This window comes from Cynocephalus volans, chromosome 1, assembly GCF_027409185.1.
Source record: "Cynocephalus volans isolate mCynVol1 chromosome 1, mCynVol1.pri, whole genome shotgun sequence".
NCBI classification, from domain to species: Eukaryota; Metazoa; Chordata; class Mammalia; order Dermoptera; family Cynocephalidae; genus Cynocephalus; species Cynocephalus volans.
In genome coordinates this window covers 131,271,455-131,294,084 of record NC_084460.1, presented here as the reverse complement: position 1 = coordinate 131,294,084, position 22,630 = coordinate 131,271,455, and the positions used below count along the sequence as shown (strand labels likewise).

The window sequence follows — 22,630 nt, the reverse complement described above, 5'->3', positions numbered from 1 at the left end:
GTACTAACATTTTAGACACCAGTTCACTTTTATTGTTCAGTGATAGTTATTCAACTTTTTTATATGACTAATTTTTCTCCTTGAGAACAGAGACTGTTTTGTACAGCTTATTGAATCTACCAGCGCCTAGTAAAAATGGAAACAATGAGTATTTGTTGATTTTTTTTTTTTAATTTTCTAAATAATACTAACATATTTTATAGCCCTTTTCTTTAGAAGAGCTTAAAGTGGATTACAAATGTTACTCCAATAATACTGACAGCACTTCTATGCAGTTCATCAGTATTACCACCCTGGCACCTAGTACAGCACTTGGTGTAAACATTCAACCAATATTTAAATGACTGAATATTCTATGCTTTAATAAAATTAGAGACATTAAATAAGATTAATAATTAGCATTGAATTACCAATTGTTAGGGGAAAAGCAATGGAAGATTAGAAGAGAAAATAGAGGTGGACTGGGAGAACAGTAAAGAGATAAAGATGAGAAAAATTACACTTAGACCTTAGAATTGAGCTTCTGATTGTCAAAGGAACTGACTGACCCAAGTTGAAGCACTCTGACATGTGTGTCTAGCCAAAAGTCACTGCTGTTGAAGCAAAGCCTGATATAACCCTGTGTTTTGAGAGGACACCATGGCCAACTAATCAGAGTATGGAAGAGAAAGGAGGTGGTGAGGAGAGCACGGAGCTCCTGAGTGAAGCTCAGCTGACCAAACTGAGCAGCAGTCACCTGAGTTTTCTGTGGCCACAACCCTGGCCCCTCACTGCAGGACCCAAAAGTAGGGCTAATAACTCCATCTGCTGTTTTCTATCTTCAACATTGCTTCACTTGTAGTAATTGAGATTTAAGCTTGAAGACAAATAATAACTTACATGAGACATTGTAGACCACATTAACTGACAAACAGGTCCAGGAGTATTAATATAACCAATTGGCTTATAATTCTTTTCCACTTCAAAAAAGAAGACAGTGTGATCTACACTCTAAGAAAAAAGAAACACACCCACCAAATGTATATTACTATGAAATCTAGTCCATGGAGCACAAAAGAGCATTTAATAGTATATAGTATATCCACTGTATACTTTACCTGCAATGGTCATATATCCCAGATTATTATATTCATATAATAAGTGAATTATATTATTCAAATATCCCAAATTACTCTTATTTGAAATAAGAAATTATCAGAAATAATAAGAAATTATTCTTATTTCAAATATTTGCTGCATTCTTCCCATGAGAACACTTGACCTATCATGTGTTCCAGGATGTGGTTCTGAAAATGCGATTACCATACTTGTGCATAATATTAATTCACAAAAAATTCCACAATACATATGCTTGCCTATTCGTGCATAAAGAATTTACACAGTTATTCTTTTCATTTATGACAATTGTATATAAGAACATACTCATGCTACAAAGTACTGATTATAAATAATACATCTAGCATGATTCCCAGTTGAAATTTTCTATTCATTTAAAATAAGCATCGGAACTTAATTTGTAAGAATATTTTTAAATGTTATGCACAAAATACACTGAAAGAATATGAATACAAAGAAAGCAAAATATGAATATATTCTTAGAAAATTAATTTTAGTAAATAAGGCATGATCAGGCAGGCGGACTTACAAGGCAAGGTTAACCATGAATTCTCAATAAGAAACAAAAGGAAACCTACTGCTTACCCCTGTGGCCAAAATTTCTCCATCACGTTCATAAGCTAAAGCAGTGACAGGAGCAGTATGGGGTTTGAAAACCTGTTTCAAACGAAGATCCGCATCCAAAAATTTCTTCCGTCCCACAAAAATTGTGAGCCCTTTAGGATCATAAAGTTCAAGAACTCGAACAACACCATCTTCAAATCCGACAATAATTTGTGCTCCATTGTAGCTTACCTTGGAAAAAAAAATGAAATGCAAGGGACCTGAAATTAGTTGATTAAGAAAGTTGTGCTACATAACAGCTAACTCTGTATTTTGTTTACACTTAGGGAATTTAACATTGGCTGCTCATTGGTAATTCTTTATACCACTTTCTGGTAACTTCCATTTATTCTAGGACAGTTCCTATTACTTATGACCACAAGAAGGGTAAACAATGGCAATTCAAACACTCCATGAGCAAACACTAGCCGAGCATCCACCTACCATGCATTAGGCACTAATCACCAGCAACTCAATGATGAACATAAGCAGACTCAGTCCCTGGTTTTATGGTCTCGTGGGGGATATAGAAATTAATCAATCACACAGATAAATGTGATATCATGAACTACATGCTAAAGGAAATAAACATATTCTCTGAGAGCATATAACAAAGAAAGCTAACCTATACTGAGGGCTTCCCTAAGAAAAGATGTTGGAACTGAGATCAGAAGGATTCTTGGGAATTAACTAGGTACAAGAAGATGGGAGAAGCACTCCTGGGAGAAGATTTAGCTTGTGCAAAGGTCTTGTGACATGAAAGAACATAACCCAGGAAAAAGTTATAGTTTGACTAGAGCAGACTAGAGTAAGGGAGCAATGCTTTCACAAGATGCTGGAGAGAGAAATAGGCAGACATCAGATCATGAAATGGTTTATATGTCACATTAAAGATAGTCTTCCTCCCAAGAGTAGTGGGAAGCCATTAAAGAACTTTTAGTTGGAGGTTGGGGTGGGAAGAGATGACATGGTCAGATTTGCTATTTCAAGAAGTGTGGAAAATCGATCTGAGATAATCTAGACAGGCTGCAAGGAGATCTTTTGGAAGACCTTTTAAGAAATGGCTGCCACACTCCAGGGAAACTATTGTGGCCACTTGTCTGAGGTAGCATAGTGGAGATGAGGGATGTGGGCATATTTCAGAGAGAGGTATAATGGCTCTATTTGGTGATGACTGAATATAGGGGATGAGGCAGAGGGAGGTGTCAAGAATGACTAAGAATAACATTTACTGAAACTGGAAACACTGGAAGAGAGCCGTGTGTGTGTGTGGTTTGTTGTTGTTTTAGGGGGAGAGACAGATGGCAGTGAGCAAAAGATCATGAATTTAGTCTTGGACATGTTGAGTTTGCAGTCTCCTTGAGATCGCAAAATGGAGATGACATATAGTCTTCAGCTTAAAGAAGTCTGGGCTAGAGATATAAATCTACCAACACCTGAATGTACTAAATCTGCTGTTTTGGAAGGCATTCAGGAGAAGAGCAAGAGACTGGGCATCCTGTAGAGGAGAGTGACCATCCCTGAGCCAGGCAGTTATGAGAATCTTGGGAATAGGAAAACTTTACTCCATTCAACTCCAGTCGAATGTTGGTTATTCAACATTTACTAAGTGTGTAAATGTACCAGTAACTGTAGAGGCACTGGAGATCCAAAGAAAAATAAGATATGGCTCTCATCATAAAGAAAAGTCTAGTGGGAAAGACAGACAAGAAAGCAAATAATCTTAGTGTGCTGTGATAAGTGCTATGAGAGTTATATGCACAGCCCTAAGAGGAAAAAAAAATCACAGAGGAAGGAGGACCTAACTCAACTTGAAGGTGGGTTCGTGGAGGGCTACGCAGAGGAGATGATGTTTGACCTGAGCTGCGTCATAAAGAATGATTTTACTTATTTATTTTGTCTGTTGTCTGTCTCTGCCTCCCTCTCACTAAAGTGTAAGGTCCATGAAGGCAAGAATTTTGGTTCACTGCTATATTCCTGGAATGAAAAACAAGGCCCAGTACATTGTAGGCATTCTGGAAATATTAATAGGGTGAACGAAATCAGAGTCAGACAGATAGAGGTTATACACACAAAGTTCTGTTGAGTAATTACTTTGCAACATGGAACTATCATTAATCTTCAGGTGGCATAAAAATAGAATCTTCATTAAAACAGGACCAAACTCATAACAACAGTAAGGTCATGATATGATTTCTATCACATTCTGAGTAAAATAAATTAACTTAAAACTTTTATTTTTCTTTAAAATTCTGAGTCAGAAAATATCTAAATTTTTTCTTTAAAAATAGCACTGATATACTATATTTACCAATAGATTCTGGTAGAAGTTCACTATAACAACAAACTTACCAGTCGGGGTACCCAAGCAAGGGCAGTACCTCCTTGTTTGAATTTCACCTGAGCCAAAGGAGTTTTGCTAGCAAAATCATAGATTCTAACAGAACCTATAGAAAAACAGGTTTAAAAGAAAATTTTACACATAACATCTTTTAAAGTAATCTTGGCTCACTTTTTACATGTTGTGTATTGTAACTAGAAATGTCATAAATAACCAAACCAGTTGATAATCCAATAGCCTTTTTTTAGTCAAAAATTTCCATGTGCACCTTGAAGCAGGTAATTTGTAAACATGGATAATAAAGAAGACAGCTGGTGATTAGCTGATGGATCAATTTTACCTTGCACAGTCCACATACATTTGCCATAAGTCAAGAAAGAAGAAAAGAGATGGAAAGAATAGGAAAAGCACAAATGTGGATAATATAAAAATGAATAGCATTTTCATGAACAACATACAGATGTGTCCTGATTTTATTTTTAAAAATTTTTTATTGAAACATATTGCTTGTACAAATTTAGGGGTTTCCTTATTTCAATCTCTCACAATAACCATGGTTGCTGCATTTTGTGCCCTCTTGACTCTGCAACAATTCACCTCACTTGCATTTGAGAGGCTTCCCCTTTGGAAAAATTCTCAAATGATTTTTATCAAACACATATAAAAATTGTATTGAAAACAAAACAAAACAAAACAAAAAACCAGAGCCAGATACATTTTCATTAAGAGTTCCTACTTACAGTCCAAAGCAGTCGTGACCATCAGGTAAGTGAGAGGAGAAACAGCCAAGGCTTCAATAGCTCCAGAATGGAAGGAGAAGAGGCGTTCTGGATCCTGGGTCTGAGGACAGACAGACAGACAGCTTACTAGATTTCGAACATAGCACAACAAAGAATCAAGGTTAAGTATATAGAAACGTAACTAGAACCATATAAAATATGTGATTTTATTTAAATAGAAACAAGAAAAATAATAATAGGTTAGAAAGAATGCTGGACTTTGGAATTAGGAGAACCAGATGGAGTCCTCGCTTTCCACTTAATGGCTATGTGATTTTGCACAAGTCACCTCAAATGCTAATTTCCATTTCTTCATCTGTAAAATGAGACAATAGCAGCTGCCCGCCTACTAAACAGGTAATTGTGAGGATCACATGAGATAATATAAATAAAAATTCCATATATTTACACAAACTGTAAAGTACTATATAATGTTAGACATTGTCATTGCCACATTTCTGGTGAATTTCACTATGAGATAGATCCTTTTTAATGTAAAATTGTAATGGTAGGAGAGGGAATTCTCAGGAGTAGAGCATGTTGAGGAAGTTTTCGATGAGAACAATGCTCGAATATGGAGAAAGATAAAGCATCTTTTAAAAACAAATAACAAAGGTTTTTACTATAAAAGCTAGGGGAAAATAAGAAAAAAATAGGCAACTTACAATATTTGAAAAACTAAGGTCAAGCTTCCATATGGCTCCACTGGCATCCTAAAAAATTAAATACTTAATAGTATTTTATTTTTTCATTTTGAACTTCCATCAAATTTAAAAATTATGTTAAGTGAAATGAACCAGGCACTGAAAGAGAAATACCACATGTTCTCACTTATATGTGGGAGCTAATAAATTTTTTTTTAATTTTAAAAATTAAAAATAAATAAACAAATAGATATGAAAAAAAAGACACAACAATCACAATAATTCCTTGAACTTGTTAATAGAAGAGAACAGATCTGATATTGCTGGGGGTGAGAAAGGGGGAGAGGGAGAAGGGAAAGGGAGGAATTAGTAAAGAGCCATGAAAATCAATTACATTGTACACTGACAAATAAAAAACAAAATATAATAAAATAAATTTTTCTTCCTATTATTTAAAGTAAGGATAAACAATAATATCAAAAGCTTACATATATTTTAAAATGCAATTGAAATGTAACAAAAGCAACTTCTATATATTTTAGGATATAGAATGGCTATATAGGATATAGAATGGATATTTTGTGGCTTTGTTTATTGCCACACAATAAACAAAGCAATCTCATAACACAGTCACATGAACTTCCAGTACAATCAATTATATTACTATGTTAATTTTATGTTCAGATAAGTTTAAAGAGCCATGAGAGAAAGATGCAACTTACCTGAGCTAACCAAAAGTTACTTCCAATTTCATTCATTTTTATCATAGAGAAGAGTTTGGCATTCTTGTCTACTTGAAGTTCATTAATAGGCTCGATCTCTAACAATCCAGTCTCATCTACAGTATCAGCAGTGTCTATTGTCTCAAAATCCCAAATCTTGTAAAATTAATAAGAAAATGCTTTAATCAATCAGTAGTTTCTGAATATTTATTTTCTAAGCCATAAAAAACCACGATATTTTTCAAAAGTTATTCCTTCTTGTTTCATGAAAATTAACAATGAGAGGTGTAATTAGAACACCAGCCAAACAAAAACAGACACATAAATCAATAGAGCAGAATAGAGAATTCAGAAATAAATCCACACACCTACAGCCAACAGATTTTTGACAAAGGTGCCAAAAACATACACTGGGGAAAGGACAGTCTCTTCAAAAAATGGTGCTGGGATAATTGGAGATCTATAGGCAGGAGAATGAAACTAGACTCCTATCTCTCACCCTATATCAAAATCAACTCAACATGGATTAAAGACTTATATGTAAGACCCAAAACTATAAAACTTCTAGAAGAAAACATACAGAAAACACCTCAGGACATACATCTGGGCAAAGACTTTATGAATAACAATACTTCAGAAGCACAGAGAACAAAAGCAAAAATTAACAAATGGGATTATATCAAACTAAAAAGCTTCTGCCCAGCAAAGGAAACAATCAACAGAGCAAAAAGACAACCTGCAGAATAGGAGAAAATATTTGCAAACTATACATCCAACAAGGTATAAATATCCAGAATATACAAAGAACTCAACTCAATAGTAAAAAAAACAAATAATCTGATTTAAAAATGGGCAAAGGAACTGAATAGACATTTTTTGAAAGAGGACATACGAAAGGCCAGCAGGCATATGAAAAAATACTCAACAGCACTAATCATCAGAGAAATGCAAATCAAAGCCACAATGAAATACCATCTCACCCCATTTAGAATGGCTATTATCAAAAAGACTAAAAATAACAAATTCTGACAACGATGTGGAGAAAGGGGAGCTCTTATACATTGTTGGTGGGAATGTAACTTAGTACAACCACTATGGAAAACAGTATGGAGACTTCTCAAACAACCATAGATAGAACTACCATACGATCCAGCAATCCCACTACTGGGTATATACCCAAAGGAATGCAAATCATCATGTCAAAAGGGTACCTGTACTCCCATGTTTATTGCAGTGCTATTTACAAAAGCCAAAAGCTGGAACCAGCCTAAATGCGATAAGGAAAATGTGGTATATCTACACAATGGAATACTACTCTGCTGTAAAAAAGAATGACATACTACCATTTGCAGCAATATGGATGAACTTAGAGAAAATTATTTTAAGGGAAATAAGCCAGGCACAGAAAGAGAAATACCTCACGTTCTCACTTATATGTGGGAGCTAATAAAAATAAACAAATAAACATACAAACAAATAAATGGGGGGGGGGAAGACACAACAATCACAATAATTCCTTGAACTTGTCAAGATAAGTGAACAGATATAATATTAATTGGGGTGGAAGGGGGGACGGAAGGGGGGAAAGGGAGGAATTGGTAAAGGGACATAAAAATCAACTACATTGTATATTGATAAATTAAAAAATAAATATGAAAAATAAATAAAAAGAGAAAAAAAGAGAAACAGAATAGAATAGAATAGTGACTATTAGAGGTTCTATAAAGGGAGCAGGGAAGGAGGGCTGGGGAAAGGTTGGTGACTGGTACAAAGTTACAAAGTTACAGTTAGACAGGAAGAATCAGTTCTGGTGCCCTAGGGTGACAATAGCTAATAATATTGAATTGTATATTTAAAGACAGCCAGAAAAGAGGATCTTGAATGTTATAACCGCAAAGAAATAATAAATGTTTTGCTGATAGGTATGGTAACTATTCTGATTAGATCATTATACAATATTCGCATGTACTAAAACAACAAACTGTACCCCATAAACATGTACAATGAAAAAATTAATAGAAATAAAAATAAAAATAAAAAACAGCCCAAACGTGACCCCTGGGATTCTACTTTGAATTGGGGTATAATAAATTATTATAGTTTCCCTTATATTTATAGAGATTAGTGACAAAGTACAGCCTTACATAAGAATTTTAATTTGCTCAAAATAAACTTTATTTCAAGGTTTCTATTAGGTCTTTCTTCATGTAAAAAGGCAAGGAGTAAATGGTTCAGTTGTTCAGCAAGACGTTATAATGAGCCTTGTTTTCTATACACCAGTAAGCCCCTAGAAAGGGGTAATACAGCTTCTTGCTCAATGATTCAAACACTATCTTCTGTACAGGCAGAGAAAACAAACGCAGATGATGTCTACAATATTTAACATTCATTAATATTTAAATATTAATATTTATCATTTCTCTTGAGGCTTTCTCCACTTGGCATTTGGACATTTTGGGGTAACACATATCTTGGAAGCATAGTAAACATATTACATAACAAAATAAAGGATATAAAAGATCCTCAGAGCAATGCATGAAATCTAACAGGATTAAATTTAATATTGTAAATATAAAAACCTGCAGTTGGATTCAAAAAGTCAATGGTAAGAGAACACACTGTGGGAGATATGGCTTAAACAATATATCAGACATAGTAAGCTCAATAGGTGTCAAGAGAGTGACCAGACTATTTTTAAAAATACAATCTTATTTCTAATAATACTTCTTTAAAAATATCAAGAGAACACTACCACTTTCTTATGAAAGGCCCCAGTAGGAAGTAATATGTACCAAGGGGACTACAAGGCAAATTGCAAAACTACAAGTTGGCCAGCAACAGCAAGGTCCACATTCATGGAAGTGCCACGCAGAGTGGGTGGGAGGAGAAGTGTGACAGGACAGCAACCAAGGGGATTCAGATGCTCGAGTAATGTTCCAGCTTAGCCTGCGCTTTGGGCAAAATAGAGCCCACAAGTGAAAGCAGGTGAGTTCCTTAGTGTAAGGAGCAATGAGAGGGTAGCATCCACAGACAAACCTCACCAGCTTGCCTCTGAGTGTACATCTCATCGATAATCTCAGTAAAAATAATAATAATAATGACTAATAAGCGTTTGGCACTTTCATTTCTAGAAAATGACCCATTCACACTGGGCATTTTGGAAGGGCATGTGTGTTCACTGCTTATACTGTGATAACATGGGTTTTTCGTTTCTGAAGCTTTTATTTCAACAATAGAATAAAAAAAATAAGAGGTTGCCTCAGAAAGTTTCAGTGCTAAGATGCAGTAAATTAATTTTGACAAGAATGAAAAATATTTACCACACAGAAAGCATTATTCAAAATGAGTTGGTCTTGGGAGCAAATGACCACTGATCTCCCTTATAATGTGATCTTTATGAGAAATAAAAATCTGGTAAAACCACTTGGATGATCTTCAAGTCTTAGACATGGGTGCTACTGTCAAAGTACCAAGAAAACTTACCCTAATACATCCATCTGACCCAACAGTGATAACTTCACCCTCATCCAGCATTATCTGGTTAATGGGACCATTGTGACAAGACTTGTTGGAAGCTCGACAGAGCTCCACTTTGATGAGACCGCCTTCCCAAAGCAGCATATTGCCCCATTCTGACCCTGAGAGCACCTGGCAGGTGTGTGGAAAGAAAGGAATGTCCATAAAACAGACAAATGTTTATGCCTCAAACATAAAGGTTATTTTAACTATTATTTTTCTTGGTTATAAAACAAAAAAATTTGAATCTGAAAAAATAAGAAAATATAAAAATGAAAACCCACTACCCCATACACAACCAGTAATCACATTTTGATTTATTGCCTTCTAGCATTATGCATAGTTTGATAACATTGTGATTAGGCTGTATGTTGCTTGTAATTTTTCATTTATGTATATAATAGATTTCTTTGTATATCCCTTAAGGACAAAATCTATTAGTGGAATTACTGGGTCAAAAATTAGAGACATGTTTGAAGTTCTTCATAGATGACATTCTACTTTTTAAGTGTGATACTACCAAATTTTATAAGATGTTTGATAAGTTGTAAGGCCATTACTAAATTGAGCAAATTATAGTACAGATTATAGTATAAAGTACCCAATTTCAGACAAGTATAATAATCGGGAAGCACCTCAGATTAATCCATTTAATCCAGCATTTCCCAAAGTGCACACCACCAAACATTAGTTCTCAGGATGTTTAACAAATGTCACATAATAAGTAAAATTGACTGAGGATCGACGATGTGCCAAGCACTGCCTGAGCACTTTATATACAAGTATATTATGTCATTTAGTACTAAAAACTGTATGAACTAGGTACATTTATCAGGGATAGCACATAAAGTTGTATATATTGCTTATTTTATTTCCCTAGAAGAAAAAGCTTTTTCTCATTCCCACAAAAAAAACTGTATGGGCCAATGGTAGCCTTGACTATTATTATCCCCATTTTACAGAAGAGAAAAGTGAAACACAAAACAGTTAAGTAACTTGCCCAAAATTACCCAGAGGATCAGGATTTTAATCCAGGCACCATGGCTCAAAAGCTCCAGTTCTACTGCCTCAACAGGCAGATGCTAGGAAAAACGATATCAAACAAATTTATTTTCTCTAGAACTCCTGGAACCTTTAATACAGAGTATTTGCTGGAAATCACCAAGAGGAATTTCTAAAAGTTTCTAAGAAAGTCTTATTTTCAAAGAGCTTCTGCGCAGAATGATGCTCCATCAAATGCACTTCAGGAAACTCTGATTTAATTTTTGCCAGCTTATTCTAGGGCTCTGCACTCTCATCTCCCTCTCATCTAGTGTAACTGATGACTTTATTCAGGCTTCCTACCTCTTTGGTCTACCTATTTTTACTTATCCTGCCTATTCTACCAATTATTAAGCCTCGGCCCAGTTGTGGTAGAGTCCTTATTTAGCCTTGTTTTCTTCTGTCCAGTTACTAAAGCCACCAAAGGTGACTAAAATATATAAGGCATTCCTTTCTGAAATGTCACTAATATGTAGCTTTCCTTTCCCATTTGTCTTCGAAGTCTAGGTCTTTATCATCTCTTTTTGTATGACAGTAACAGCTTCCTTCCTAGCTCATCTCTTTGACTCCAGATTTCCCTTCCTCTAATCCATTTGACATTTTATGACGAAATGTATCTATTAATTTTTCATTTGTAACTCTACTCTTCCCAGGTACAATAGTTCTGCCTGGCTGTTAAACTACTTGCACACAAGGACTAGATCATACTTCCCAACCTAAATTTTCCACTCTTTGCCAAAATGAATGTTTACCTCAATCTGCTCTCTTAAATATCTGATACTTATTCTTAACTTTAAGCATTTCCTTTTGTGGTTATATTATTTAAGATGGTTTCTTTCTCCTCTAATCTACACAAACTCTACTGAACCTTCTAAAGATATATCTCATACCATATTTTTAATGAGGGTTGTAATTGATCTTTATCCTAGCTTAATTCTTACAGTATTCAGAATTTGAAGCTGGAATGATTTAAGATCACCTTATAGATTTGGATATATAGTTTAGCCAGCATCTAAGGCTTTTTATTTCTTCCCATACACCATACTTTCAAATTAAGAATATCCCATAAGATAGATAACTATACCATTTGGTTCCTTAAAGCCAGAGTAATATTTGTCTGCTGGCATTTATTTATAACTAAGATGATCACAAATAATACTATACAACTCATCCTAATAGGAAACCAAATAAAATATTAATGGAGAATTGATCCAAATTAGCCATCATTTCAGGCATTATGTCTACAAACTTTGTAAGACAAAAAGAGGAAATAAGCTAACAATTTTAAAGAGTAAACTAACGGATTAAAGTTGCAGTGTTGCAGATGCCACTGTAAAGTGGCTCAAACCTCCTGAATAATAATCTCACAATGAAAACAAAAGCCATAAGACGTATATAACCTTTGACCCAGTAAGTCCTCTTGACGCATCATGGCAAATAAAAACAGGAAAGAGAAGTAACATAAACATTCCAACTCCATGACATAATTAAAAGTGACAAATATGTCACTATGTTAATATATGAAAATAATCACATACTTTATATGTGTGTATAATATTTAAGAAAATGAAAATAAAAAACGGTATATATATGGATTATGATAATTTCAGAGATATATTTGTTATAATTGATAATCTGAAGTAAAAGTAAATGTTCATTATATTTATAATTATAATATCTGTTATTATTAATATTGGCAGAGCTTTTTAGAATGTATAATGAGTTTTAATATAGGTTTGCTTTCATATATGTGCTTGAAAATAAAATTTTATTATTGTAGAATAGTGGGTGTACTCACCTTCCCATCTGGGAGCTCCATGTAGCCTTCTATATCAGTAGTGGCTGTTTTGCCAAATCGACCTAGTGATCCCTGCAGCTTGAGACCAGTGAATGTAAAAGCCATTTCCCAGAACCTGCAAACAAACAAGAAAGAGAAGAAACGCTCCTCAAAGGAGTTGCATTTATTTTTATATTTAAATGACAGACATTTACATATTTCATAGTCACATATATTATTTCATTTATTCAGTCATTCATCAATTAATATGTATAAAGGCTACTACCTTTGAGGCAAAGTTCTAGGCAATATGAATTCAGCAATGAGCAAAAATAAATAGGCAAAAAAATAAAATTCCTGACTTTGTGAATCTTAGATTTTGCATCTGTGTTGTCTCATGCAGTAGCCACCAGCCACGTGTGACAATTTAAATTTAGATTTAAAAGTAATTAACCCCAAATAAAATTTAAAATTCAGTGTTTCAGTCAGACTAGCCAATTTTTTTAATGAATAACTACATATGGCTAGTAGCTACCATATTGGACAGCACAGAACATTGTCCACCTGGCAAAAAATTCTACTGGACAGTACTGTTTTAGAGGATATAAAGGTTTTCCAAAAACTTCTAATTTACTAGCTGTGTGACTTTGAGTGAATTTCTTGATCACACTGTGTCTTCATCTTCTCATGTATAAAATGAGAATATTAGTAACACCCACCTCATAAAATTGTTGAAAAACTCCTAGAAAAGTGCCTACCACTTAAAAGCAATCAATAAATGTTAGACATTACAAACATTTTTTATTAATAGTCTAGACATACGTACAATCATAACAATGAAGACCATGTAAAAACAAGAATCTGATCTATCCAACTAGATATAAACTAGACAACAGAAGGTATCAGCAAGCCAATAATACAAAGTCAAAAGCCTAGACAACGAGCATCCTTCTCCAAAACTATGATTATAGCTTCCATATACTCTGGGTTTCTTTTGTAGCACTTAACACATGAAACTAATTGTTCACTGTCTGTCTTTCCAAAAAGATATAGTGCATTAAAAACATGCACTTTACTAAATGATAGAAAAATGTAAGGAATTGGAAAATTTTAGCCTATAGCTAGCAGAGGGTTACTTGAGAATTCCTCCAAGATTACATTTAAAAATCTGCTCAATGATACTGTATTTCTAATGAGTAAATAATAAAAATTCCACATTTAAATCAGGACAAGAGAAATTTAAGGTAGGTAAAAATGTCTTTCTCTTAAAGCGACACTGGGAATCAAGTTATGGGCAGCTGTAGGGTAGTGGTGGAAGGTTATTAAACAAAGGCACGAGATAGGGTGGAACAAAGACAGAGAAGGACAAAATCATTCCACCCTGGACATAGACCAGGGTATGACCCAGAGACCTGAGATCAAGAGTAGGCTCTGCCACCATTTAGTACTGAAGATCCCTTGTCAGGAATGATACTGTGATAATTCTTGTTTTACAAATGAAGACTGAGTTGCTACAAAGAAGAAATTTAATAGTAATGTAAAAGCTCAATATAAATTCGGAAACACCATGCCATTGTTAGTCATTGAGACACTATACAAACTCTCTTAGGAGGTGAAGCCTATGACAAGACAACAGGATAAATTTTTTTTTTAAATTTTATTTTGTCGATATACATTGTGGTTGATTATTGTTGCCCCTTACCAAAACCTCCCTCCCTCCTCCCTCTCCTCCATCCCCTGCAACAATGTCCTTTCTGTTTGCTTGTCGTATCAACTTCAAGTAATTGTGGTTGTTATATATTCTTCGCCCCCCCCAGGTTTTTGTGTGTGTGTGTGTGTGTGTGTGTGTGTGTGTGTTTATATATTAATTTTTAGCTCCCACCAATAAGTGAGAACATGCGGTATTTCTCTTTCTGTGCCTGACTCGTTTCACTTAATATAATTCTCTCAAGGTCCATCCATGTTGTTGCAAATGGCAGTATTTCATTCGTTTTTATAGCTGAGTAGTATTCCATTGTGTAGATGTACCACATTTTCCGTATCCACTCATCTGATGATGGACATTTGGGCTGGTTCCAACTCTTGGCTATTGTAAAAAGTGCTGCAATGAACATTGGGGAACAGGTATACCTTCGACTTGATGATTTCCATTCCTCTGGGTATATTCCCAGTAGTGGGATAGCTGGGTCATATGGTAGATCTATCTGCAATTGTTTGAGGAACCTCCATACCATTTTCCATAGAAGCTGCACCATTTTGCAGTCCCACCAACAATGTATGAGAGTTCCTTTTTCTCTGCAACCTCGCCAGCATTAATCGTTCAGAGTCTTTTGGATTTTAGCCATCCTAACTGGGGTTAGATGGTATCTCAGTGTGGTTTTGATTTGCATTTCCCGGATGCTGAGTGATGTTGAGCATTTTTTCATATGTCTGTTGGCCATTTGTATATCTTCCTTAGAGAAATGCCTACTTAGCTCTTTTGCCCATTTTTTAATTGGGTTGCTTGTTTTCTTCTTGTAAAGTTGTTTGAGTTCCTTATATATTCTTGATACTAATCCTTTGTCAGATGTATATTTTGCAAATATTTTCTCCCACTCTGTTGGTTGTCTTTTAACTCTGTTAATTGTTTCTTTTGCTGTGCAGAAGCTTTTTAGTTTGATATAATCCCGTTTGTTTATTTTTCCTTTGGTTGCCCGTGCTTTTGGGGTCGTATGCATGAAGTCTGTGTCCAGTCCTATTTCCTGAAGTGTTTCCCCTATGTTTTCTTTAAGAAGTTTTATTGTTTCAGGGTGTATATTTAAATCCTTAATCCATTTTGAGTTGATTTTAGTATATGGTGAGAGGTATGGTCTAGTTTCATTCTCCTGCATATGGATATCCAGTTATCCCAGCACTATTTGCTGAAGAGGCAGTGCCTTCCCCAGTGAATAGGCTTGGTGCCTTTGTCAAAGATCACATGGCAGTAAGTGTGTGGGTTGATTTCTGGATTCTCTATTCTATTCCATTGATCGGTGTGTCTGTTTTTATGCCAGTACCATACTGTTTTGGTTATTATAGCTGTGTAGTATAGCTTAAAGTTGGATAGTGTTATGCCTTGAGCTTTATTCTTTTGCTCAGCATTGCTTTGGCTACGCATGGTCTTTTATTATTCCATATAAATGTCTGGATAGTTCTTTCCATTTCTGAGAAAAATGTCTTTGGAATTTTGATGGGGATTGCATTAAATTTTTATATCACTTTGGGTAGTATGGACATTTTCACTATGTTGATTCTTCCAATCCAAGAGCATGGGATATCTTTCCATCTTCTTGTATCCTCTCTAATTTCTCTCAGCAGTGGTTTGTAGTTCTCATTATAGAGATTTTTCACATCCTTGGTTAACTCAATTCCAAAGTATTTTATTTTTCTGGTGGCTATTGTAAATGGGCAGGCTTTCTTGATTTCTCGTTCTGCATGTTCACTATTGGAGAATAGAAATGCTACTGATTTTTGTGTGTTGATTTTGTATCCTGCTACTGTGCTGAAATCATTTATCAATTCCAAGAGTTTTTTTTGTAGAGGTTTTAGGCTGTTCGATATATAGGATCATGTCATTGGCAAACAGGGACAGTTTGACTTCATCTTTTCCAATCTGGATGCCCTTTATTTCCTTCTCTTCTCTGATTGCTCTGGCTAGTACTTCCAACACTATGTTGAATAGGAGTGGTGAGAGTGGGCATCCTTGTCTAGTTCCTGTTCTTAAAGGAAAAGCTTTCAGCTTTTCCCCATTCAGGATGATATTGGCAGTGGGTTTGGCATATATGGCTTTAATTACGTTGAGATACTTTCCCTCTATACCTAACTTATAGAGGGTCTTTGTCATGAATGAGTGCTGAATTTTATCAAGTGCTTTTTCAGCATCTATAGAGATGATCATATGGTCCTTGTGTTTGACTTTATTAATATGGTGTATCACATTTATTGATTTGCATATGTTGAACCAACCTTGCATCCCTGGGATGAATCCCACTTGATCATGGTGAATAATTTTACGTATGTGTTGCTGTATTCTGTTTGCTAGTATTTTAGTGAGGATTTTTGCATCTGTATTCATCAAGGATATCGGCCTGTAGTTTTCTTTTTTGGTTGTATCTTTACCTGGTTTTGGTATCAGGATGATGTTTGCTTCATAGAATGAGTTTGGGAGATTTGCGTCTGTTTCGATCTTTTGGAATAGTTTGTAAAGAATCGGTGTCAACTCCTCTTTGAATGTTTGGTAAAATTCTGCTGTGAATCCATCTGGTCCTGGGCTTTTCTTTGTTGGGAGCCTTCTGATAACAGCTTCAATCTCCTTTATTGTTATTGGTCTGTTCAAATTTTCTACATCTTCATGGTTCAGTTTTGGGAGCTTGTGTGTGTCCAGAAATTTATCCATTTCCTCCAGATTTTCAAATTTGTTGGCGTATAGTTGTTTATAGTAGGCTTGAATGATTCCTTGTATTTCAGATGAATCAGTTGTAATATCGCCTTTTTCATTTCTAATTTTTGTTATTTGAGTCTTCTCTCTTCTTTTTTTAGTTAGCCATGCTAATGGTTTGTCAATTTTATTTATCTTTTCAAAAAACCAACTTTTTGATTCATTTAACTTTTGTATTGTTTTATGGGTTTCAATTTCATTCAGTTCTGCTCTGATCCTAATGATTTCTTTCCGTCTGCTAACTTTAGGTTTGGATTGTTCTTGTTTTTCTAGTTCTTTAAGGTGAAGTGTTAGGTTGTTCACTTGCCATCTTTCCATTCTTCTGAAGTGAGCGTTTAATGCAATAAATTTCCCCCTCAATACTGCTTTTGCAGTATCCCACAGGTTTTGGTATGATTTATCATTATTTTCAATAGTTTCAATAAACTTTTGATTTCCTGCTTGATTTCTTCTTGGACCCATATGTCATTAAGTAGAATGCTGTTTAATTTCCATGTGTTTGTATTGTTTCCAGAGTTTCGTTTGTTATTAATTTCTAGTTTTAATCCATTGTGGTCTGAGAAAATACATGGGATAATTCCAATTTTTTTGAATTTATTGAGACTTGATTTGTGACCTAATATGTGATCTATCCTGGAGAATGATCCATGTGCTGATGAGAAGAATGAATATTCTGAGGTTGTTGGGTGGAATGTTCTGTAGATATCTGCCAATTCCAATTGGTCTAGAGTCTTGTTTAGATCCTGTGTTTCTCTACTGATTCTTTGCCTAGATGATCTGTCTAATATTGACAGTGGGGTGTTCAGGTCCCCTGCTATTATGGTATTAGTGTCTATTTCCTTCTTTAGGTCTAATAGAGTTTGTTTTATAAATCTGGCTGCTCCAACATTGGGTGTGTACATATTTATGATTTTTATGTCTTCTTGATGGATCAGTCCTTTTATCATTAAGTAGTGTCCCTCATTGTCTCTTTTTATGGTTTTTAGTTTAAAGTCTATTTTGTCAGATATAAGACTAGCTACTCCAGCTCGTTTTTCTTTTCTGTTTGCATGGTAAACCTTTTTCCATCCTTTCACTCTTAGTCTATGTAAATCTTTATGGGTGAGGTGGGTCTCTTGTAGGCAGCATATAGTTGGGTCCTCCTTTTTGATCCAGTTGGCCAGTCTGTGTCTTTTGATTGGGGAATTTAAGCCTTTTACATTAAGAGTTGTTATTAAAAGGTGTTGATTTATTCCTAGCATTTTATTGGTTGTTTGGTTGTCTTAGGTGTCTTTTGTTCCTTGCTTTCTGATTTACTGTTTGTTTTCTGTGTTTGTTGGTTCCTTAGGTTGTAGATAGTGTTTTTGTTTGTTTGTTTTCTCTTCATGAATGCCATTTTTATTATACTAGTGGATTTTGATTTTTCTTGGGTTTTTATGGCAGTGATAGTTATTTTTCAGGAACCAAACCCAGTACTCCCTTGAGAATTTCTTGTAAGGGTGGTCGTGTGGTAGTGAACTCCTGCAGTTTTTGTTTGTCTGAGAAATATACTATTTGCCCTTCATTTAGGAAGGATAGCCTTGCAGGGTAGAGTATTCTTGGCTGGCCATCTTTGTCTTTTAGTATTTTGAATATATCATGCCATTCCTTTCTAGGTTTTAGGGTTTATGATGAAAAGTCTGATGTTAGCCTGATTGGGGCTCCCTTATAGGTGATTTGATGCTTCTCTCTTGCAGCTTTTAAGATTCTCTGTTTGTCTCTGAGTTTTGCCAATTTGACTATGACATGTCTTGGAGAAGGTCTTTTTGGGTTGAATACATTTGGAGATCATTGAGCTTCCTGGATCTGAAGATCTGTGATTTTTCCTATACCTGGGAAGTTTTCTGCCACTATTTTGTTGAATATGTTTTCAATGCAATCTCTGTTTTCCTCCCCTTCTTGAATACCCATGACTCGGATATTTGAGCGCTTAAGGTTGTCTGATATCTCTCTCAGATTTTCTTCAATGTCTTTGATTCCTTTTTCTTTCTTTTTTTTTTTTTTTTTTTGTCTGCTTGTGTTATTTCAAAGAGCCCATCTTCAAGTTCAGAGGTTCTCTCTTCAACTTCGACAAGCCTGCTGGTTAAACTCTACATTGTGTTTTTTATTTCGCTGATTTATTTCTTTAGTTCGGCAAGTTCTGCTACATTTTTTTTCAGGACATTGATTTCCTTATACATTTCCTCTTTCAGGTCCTGTATACTTTTCCTCGTTTCACCATGATGTCTAGCTGAGTTTTCTTGTATCTCATTCAGTTTCCTTAGAATTATCACTCGAAATTCCTTGTCAGTCATTTCAAGGGCTTCTTGTTCTATAGGATCTAGAGTTTGAGATTTATTAAATTTTGGTGGTGTACTTTCTTGATTTTTTGTATTTCTGGTATTTTTTTTTTTTTGACGTTTATTCATTGTGGCAGGGGGTTTCACAGTCCACCGGTTTGAGACTATTGAGTAACTAAGATGTTGCTGTGGTTGCCAATTTGGTATGGCTACCTCCGTGACTGCTCAGTTGGCCTCTAGTGCCTTCTGTGTGTGGTTGCCTCGGGTCTTGGGCCTCTCCGGTGAACCACCTCTCTGGTCAACTTGGACTCTGCTGTGCTGCTGGATCACAGGGCGGTACTGCAGGGTGTGTGGTCTCTGCTGAGCTTCCACTTCCCGTGCAGGACTTCTCCCTGTTCTGTGTGTTCTGGCCCGAGCTGTTGGATCACGCAGTGGCAGGCCCACAGGGTCTGTGGTTTCTGTCGAGTCTCCGCCTCCCTAGCTGGATGTTTCCCTGCTCTGTGCGCACTGGGCTGGGCTGGGACCTGTCTTCTGCAACCCTCATCTATCAGCTGGGCCTTCAAGACCCTGCTCGGCACCGCCTCGCCCAGGAAGTCTACCAGGTTTCTGCTAGGTGCAGACGACCAGTCGCTCTGGGTGCCTTTGTAGCACTGTGTAGATCTTTCTCGGGATTTACCACCTTCCTCCTGGTATCGCAGTTATTTGTGTACTTGTCTTATCTCCCACACCAGAGCGTGAGCTCCTCGGGGGAGGAGCCCGCAGCACACGGTTCACCTTTGAATCCCCCCAGCATGGACTGACTCTGGTACCCACCCACAGTCAGCTCTCCAGCAGGTTCAAGCGAACTTGGGAACTCTCTGACCATACTATTCCTAACCAGAAATCGGTTAGGCATTTTTCTGAACTGGTGGCCGCAGAGATGGTATCTGCCTCCTGGTAACAGGAAGTTTACCGGGGGCCGGAGCCCAGGGTGCGGTGGAGTGACAGTCAGCCCAGCCCATACTTTCTTGCCCTCCCGACGCTGGCCGGAGATGCCCCACGCCACGAGGCCGGCTCGCAGGCCCCGGGAAGCCCCGCGCCAGGGCAAGCAAGTGGGAAGGCTCAGTGAGGAGTCGAGCCGGACGAGGAGGACAGGCTTGGCTGAGCCGGGCCAGAGCCACCACCACCTGAGAAAACGGAGGCAGCCCCAGGGCCAGTGAGTGGCCTGGTGGGGCAGGCGGAAGTCGGGCGGGCATCCGCCCCCAGAGCAGGGCCGGACCGGGGGTCACTCACAGGGCTGTGCCAGGCCGGGTGGCTCCCTCTCTGCCTCTGCGTTGTCGCCGTCCCCATCCTCGGCCGCCACCGCCTCGGGCTGCTCACTCGGTCCCGCGGCGTGGCTTGGATGCTCCCAGGAATCTTCTTTTATGCCGGTCTGAAACCTTGAATCCTGAATAGGGCAGCTGGCCGCCTTCAGCACGGCCCCATCTCCAGGATCCTGGCAGCGTCAACTGCAGCCCGCCGCCGTGTTCCCTGTTTAGAGACTCGCTTTGCAGCTAAGAAACAGTTGTTTTCCTGATCCATACTTCAAAGCTGTTGCCTGTAAATGAGGCAGCCTCTCCTGCCAAGGGCAAAGTGGCGGTCAGCCCCCACGACAGGCCACCAGCCAACAACAGGATAAATTTAAAAGCCCTTTTTAAAAATCTATGCTGTCTTCAGAAATAAAATCTCATATATCTAACTTTTTAAAGGAGCATGACTACGTAGTTTTTAAAATAACACATTTTAAAATCATCCTCATGTGAACAACAGCAAAAATGTCTTCAGTTCTTAGATCCTATTAGAAGATACCCTTAAGATACTTGTTAGCACCTCCCTGGGTCACCCAACCTACTTGATGTGGCCTGTACCCGATGTGGTAAGCTGCTCTTCATCTTCTGGATTGAAAGTAACCTTAAAAACTTCCTGAGAAAAAGCTTTTGTCCTCAGTATGGGTTGCTCTTCTTTCCAATTCCAGATGGTCAGTGTGTAATCAGGGTTGCTACCGACGGAAGCCAGCAAGTTACCTCTGTAGTTAAAGTCCACGTAAGCATATGCCCTCTCAGTCCCATCTGGAAGGATAAATGGGAGCCTATTAAATGAAGGCAATATTTATTTCATTTTTTAAAAGTGTATTATTAAAAAAAAAAAAACAGAGATGGAGACGGCCCTCAGTGGTGTGTATTACTATAAGAATGCCTAGAATCCCCTAAAGAAATAATTCCAAAACTTTTCATCACCCTTGGCTTTAGAATAAATCACATGATACGAAAGGGGAGGGTGAAGAAGTCTTCATCACATTTTACGTGAGAAAAACACTTTGAGAACATGTTACATTTTATGAGGTGGGAGAGAAAAAAAAGCAGATCACACAGAAAGAAATCAATGTACAATTTAAAATTTGCCACTGAAAAACTAAAAATTGACTACTGAAATTAATTACATGGAAAACAGAACTTTAAGGTAATTGTGACATTAATTTTATGTGTCAATTTGGCTAGACTAGTTATTCAATTAAACACTAATCTAGATGTTGCTGTGAAGGTACTTTGTACATGTAATTAACATCTTCAGTTAAGTAACTTTAAGTAAAGGAGATTATCCTTGATGATTTAGGTAGGCCTCATCCAACCAGGTGAAAGGCCTTAAAAGTAAAACTGAGGTTTCCCTGAGGAAGAAGAAATTCTGCCTGAGAACTACAGCATCAACTCCTTTCCAGTGACTCTCAAACCAACAGCCAACCCTACAAATTTTAGACTTGCCAGCCTCCACAATTGCATCAACCAGTTCCATTAAATAAATGTCTTTTCTACGTCTCACTAGATCTGTTTCTCTGGAAAACCTGACTGATTCAACAATGTCTTCTTCAGAATGTTGTTAACCTTTAACAGGGACTGACTATATTAAAGATTTTACTGAACTCACCTCGAAGGATTCGGTAGGGCCTCAGAGAAGGATATTCATAAATGATAATCTTTGGAAAGCTTCCTTTTTCAGCTACAGTGAAGTGAGTTTTATACGGATGAACCTACAAAAAAAAACTCACTAAAATATTAAAAGGAAGATTATTAATGCAGTATTTAGGATACATCATTTTATAATTTGTTTATTAAGATCTACTCCAAGAGGAAACTCAAAAATGAGTATTTGATAAATACTTGATGATGGATATGATTTAAACTGAAAACTAAAAGAATACTCATTTTAAGTTTTACTTTCATTAAGACAGTCATTTTTAACTACAATTTTTTAAATTGCTGTTGGAATAGCTAGAATAATGGTTCTCCATCTTTAGTGTGAATCAGGATCACATGAAGGGTTTA

At 36.6% G+C, this 22,630-nt stretch overlaps 1 protein-coding gene across 1 annotated transcript in view; it reads right to left on the bottom strand.

The window, feature by feature from the left end:
• Window positions 1–22,630, bottom strand: part of CFAP44 (cilia and flagella associated protein 44) — a 116,278-nt gene that overhangs the window by 81,015 nt on the left and 12,633 nt on the right. Inside the window, exons 7-16 of the mRNA XM_063111114.1 lie at window positions 22,233–22,335; window positions 21,163–21,379; window positions 12,561–12,675; window positions 9,689–9,853; window positions 6,206–6,361; window positions 5,505–5,552; window positions 4,801–4,900; window positions 4,072–4,166; window positions 1,702–1,911; window positions 880–990 (exon numbers count right to left, since the gene is read on the bottom strand). Coding sequence (XP_062967184.1) covers window positions 880–990; window positions 1,702–1,911; window positions 4,072–4,166; window positions 4,801–4,900; window positions 5,505–5,552; window positions 6,206–6,361; window positions 9,689–9,853; window positions 12,561–12,675; window positions 21,163–21,379; window positions 22,233–22,335 — 1,320 coding nt within the window. The remainder of the gene's footprint in view (window positions 1–879; window positions 991–1,701; window positions 1,912–4,071; window positions 4,167–4,800; window positions 4,901–5,504; window positions 5,553–6,205; window positions 6,362–9,688; window positions 9,854–12,560; window positions 12,676–21,162; window positions 21,380–22,232; window positions 22,336–22,630) is intronic.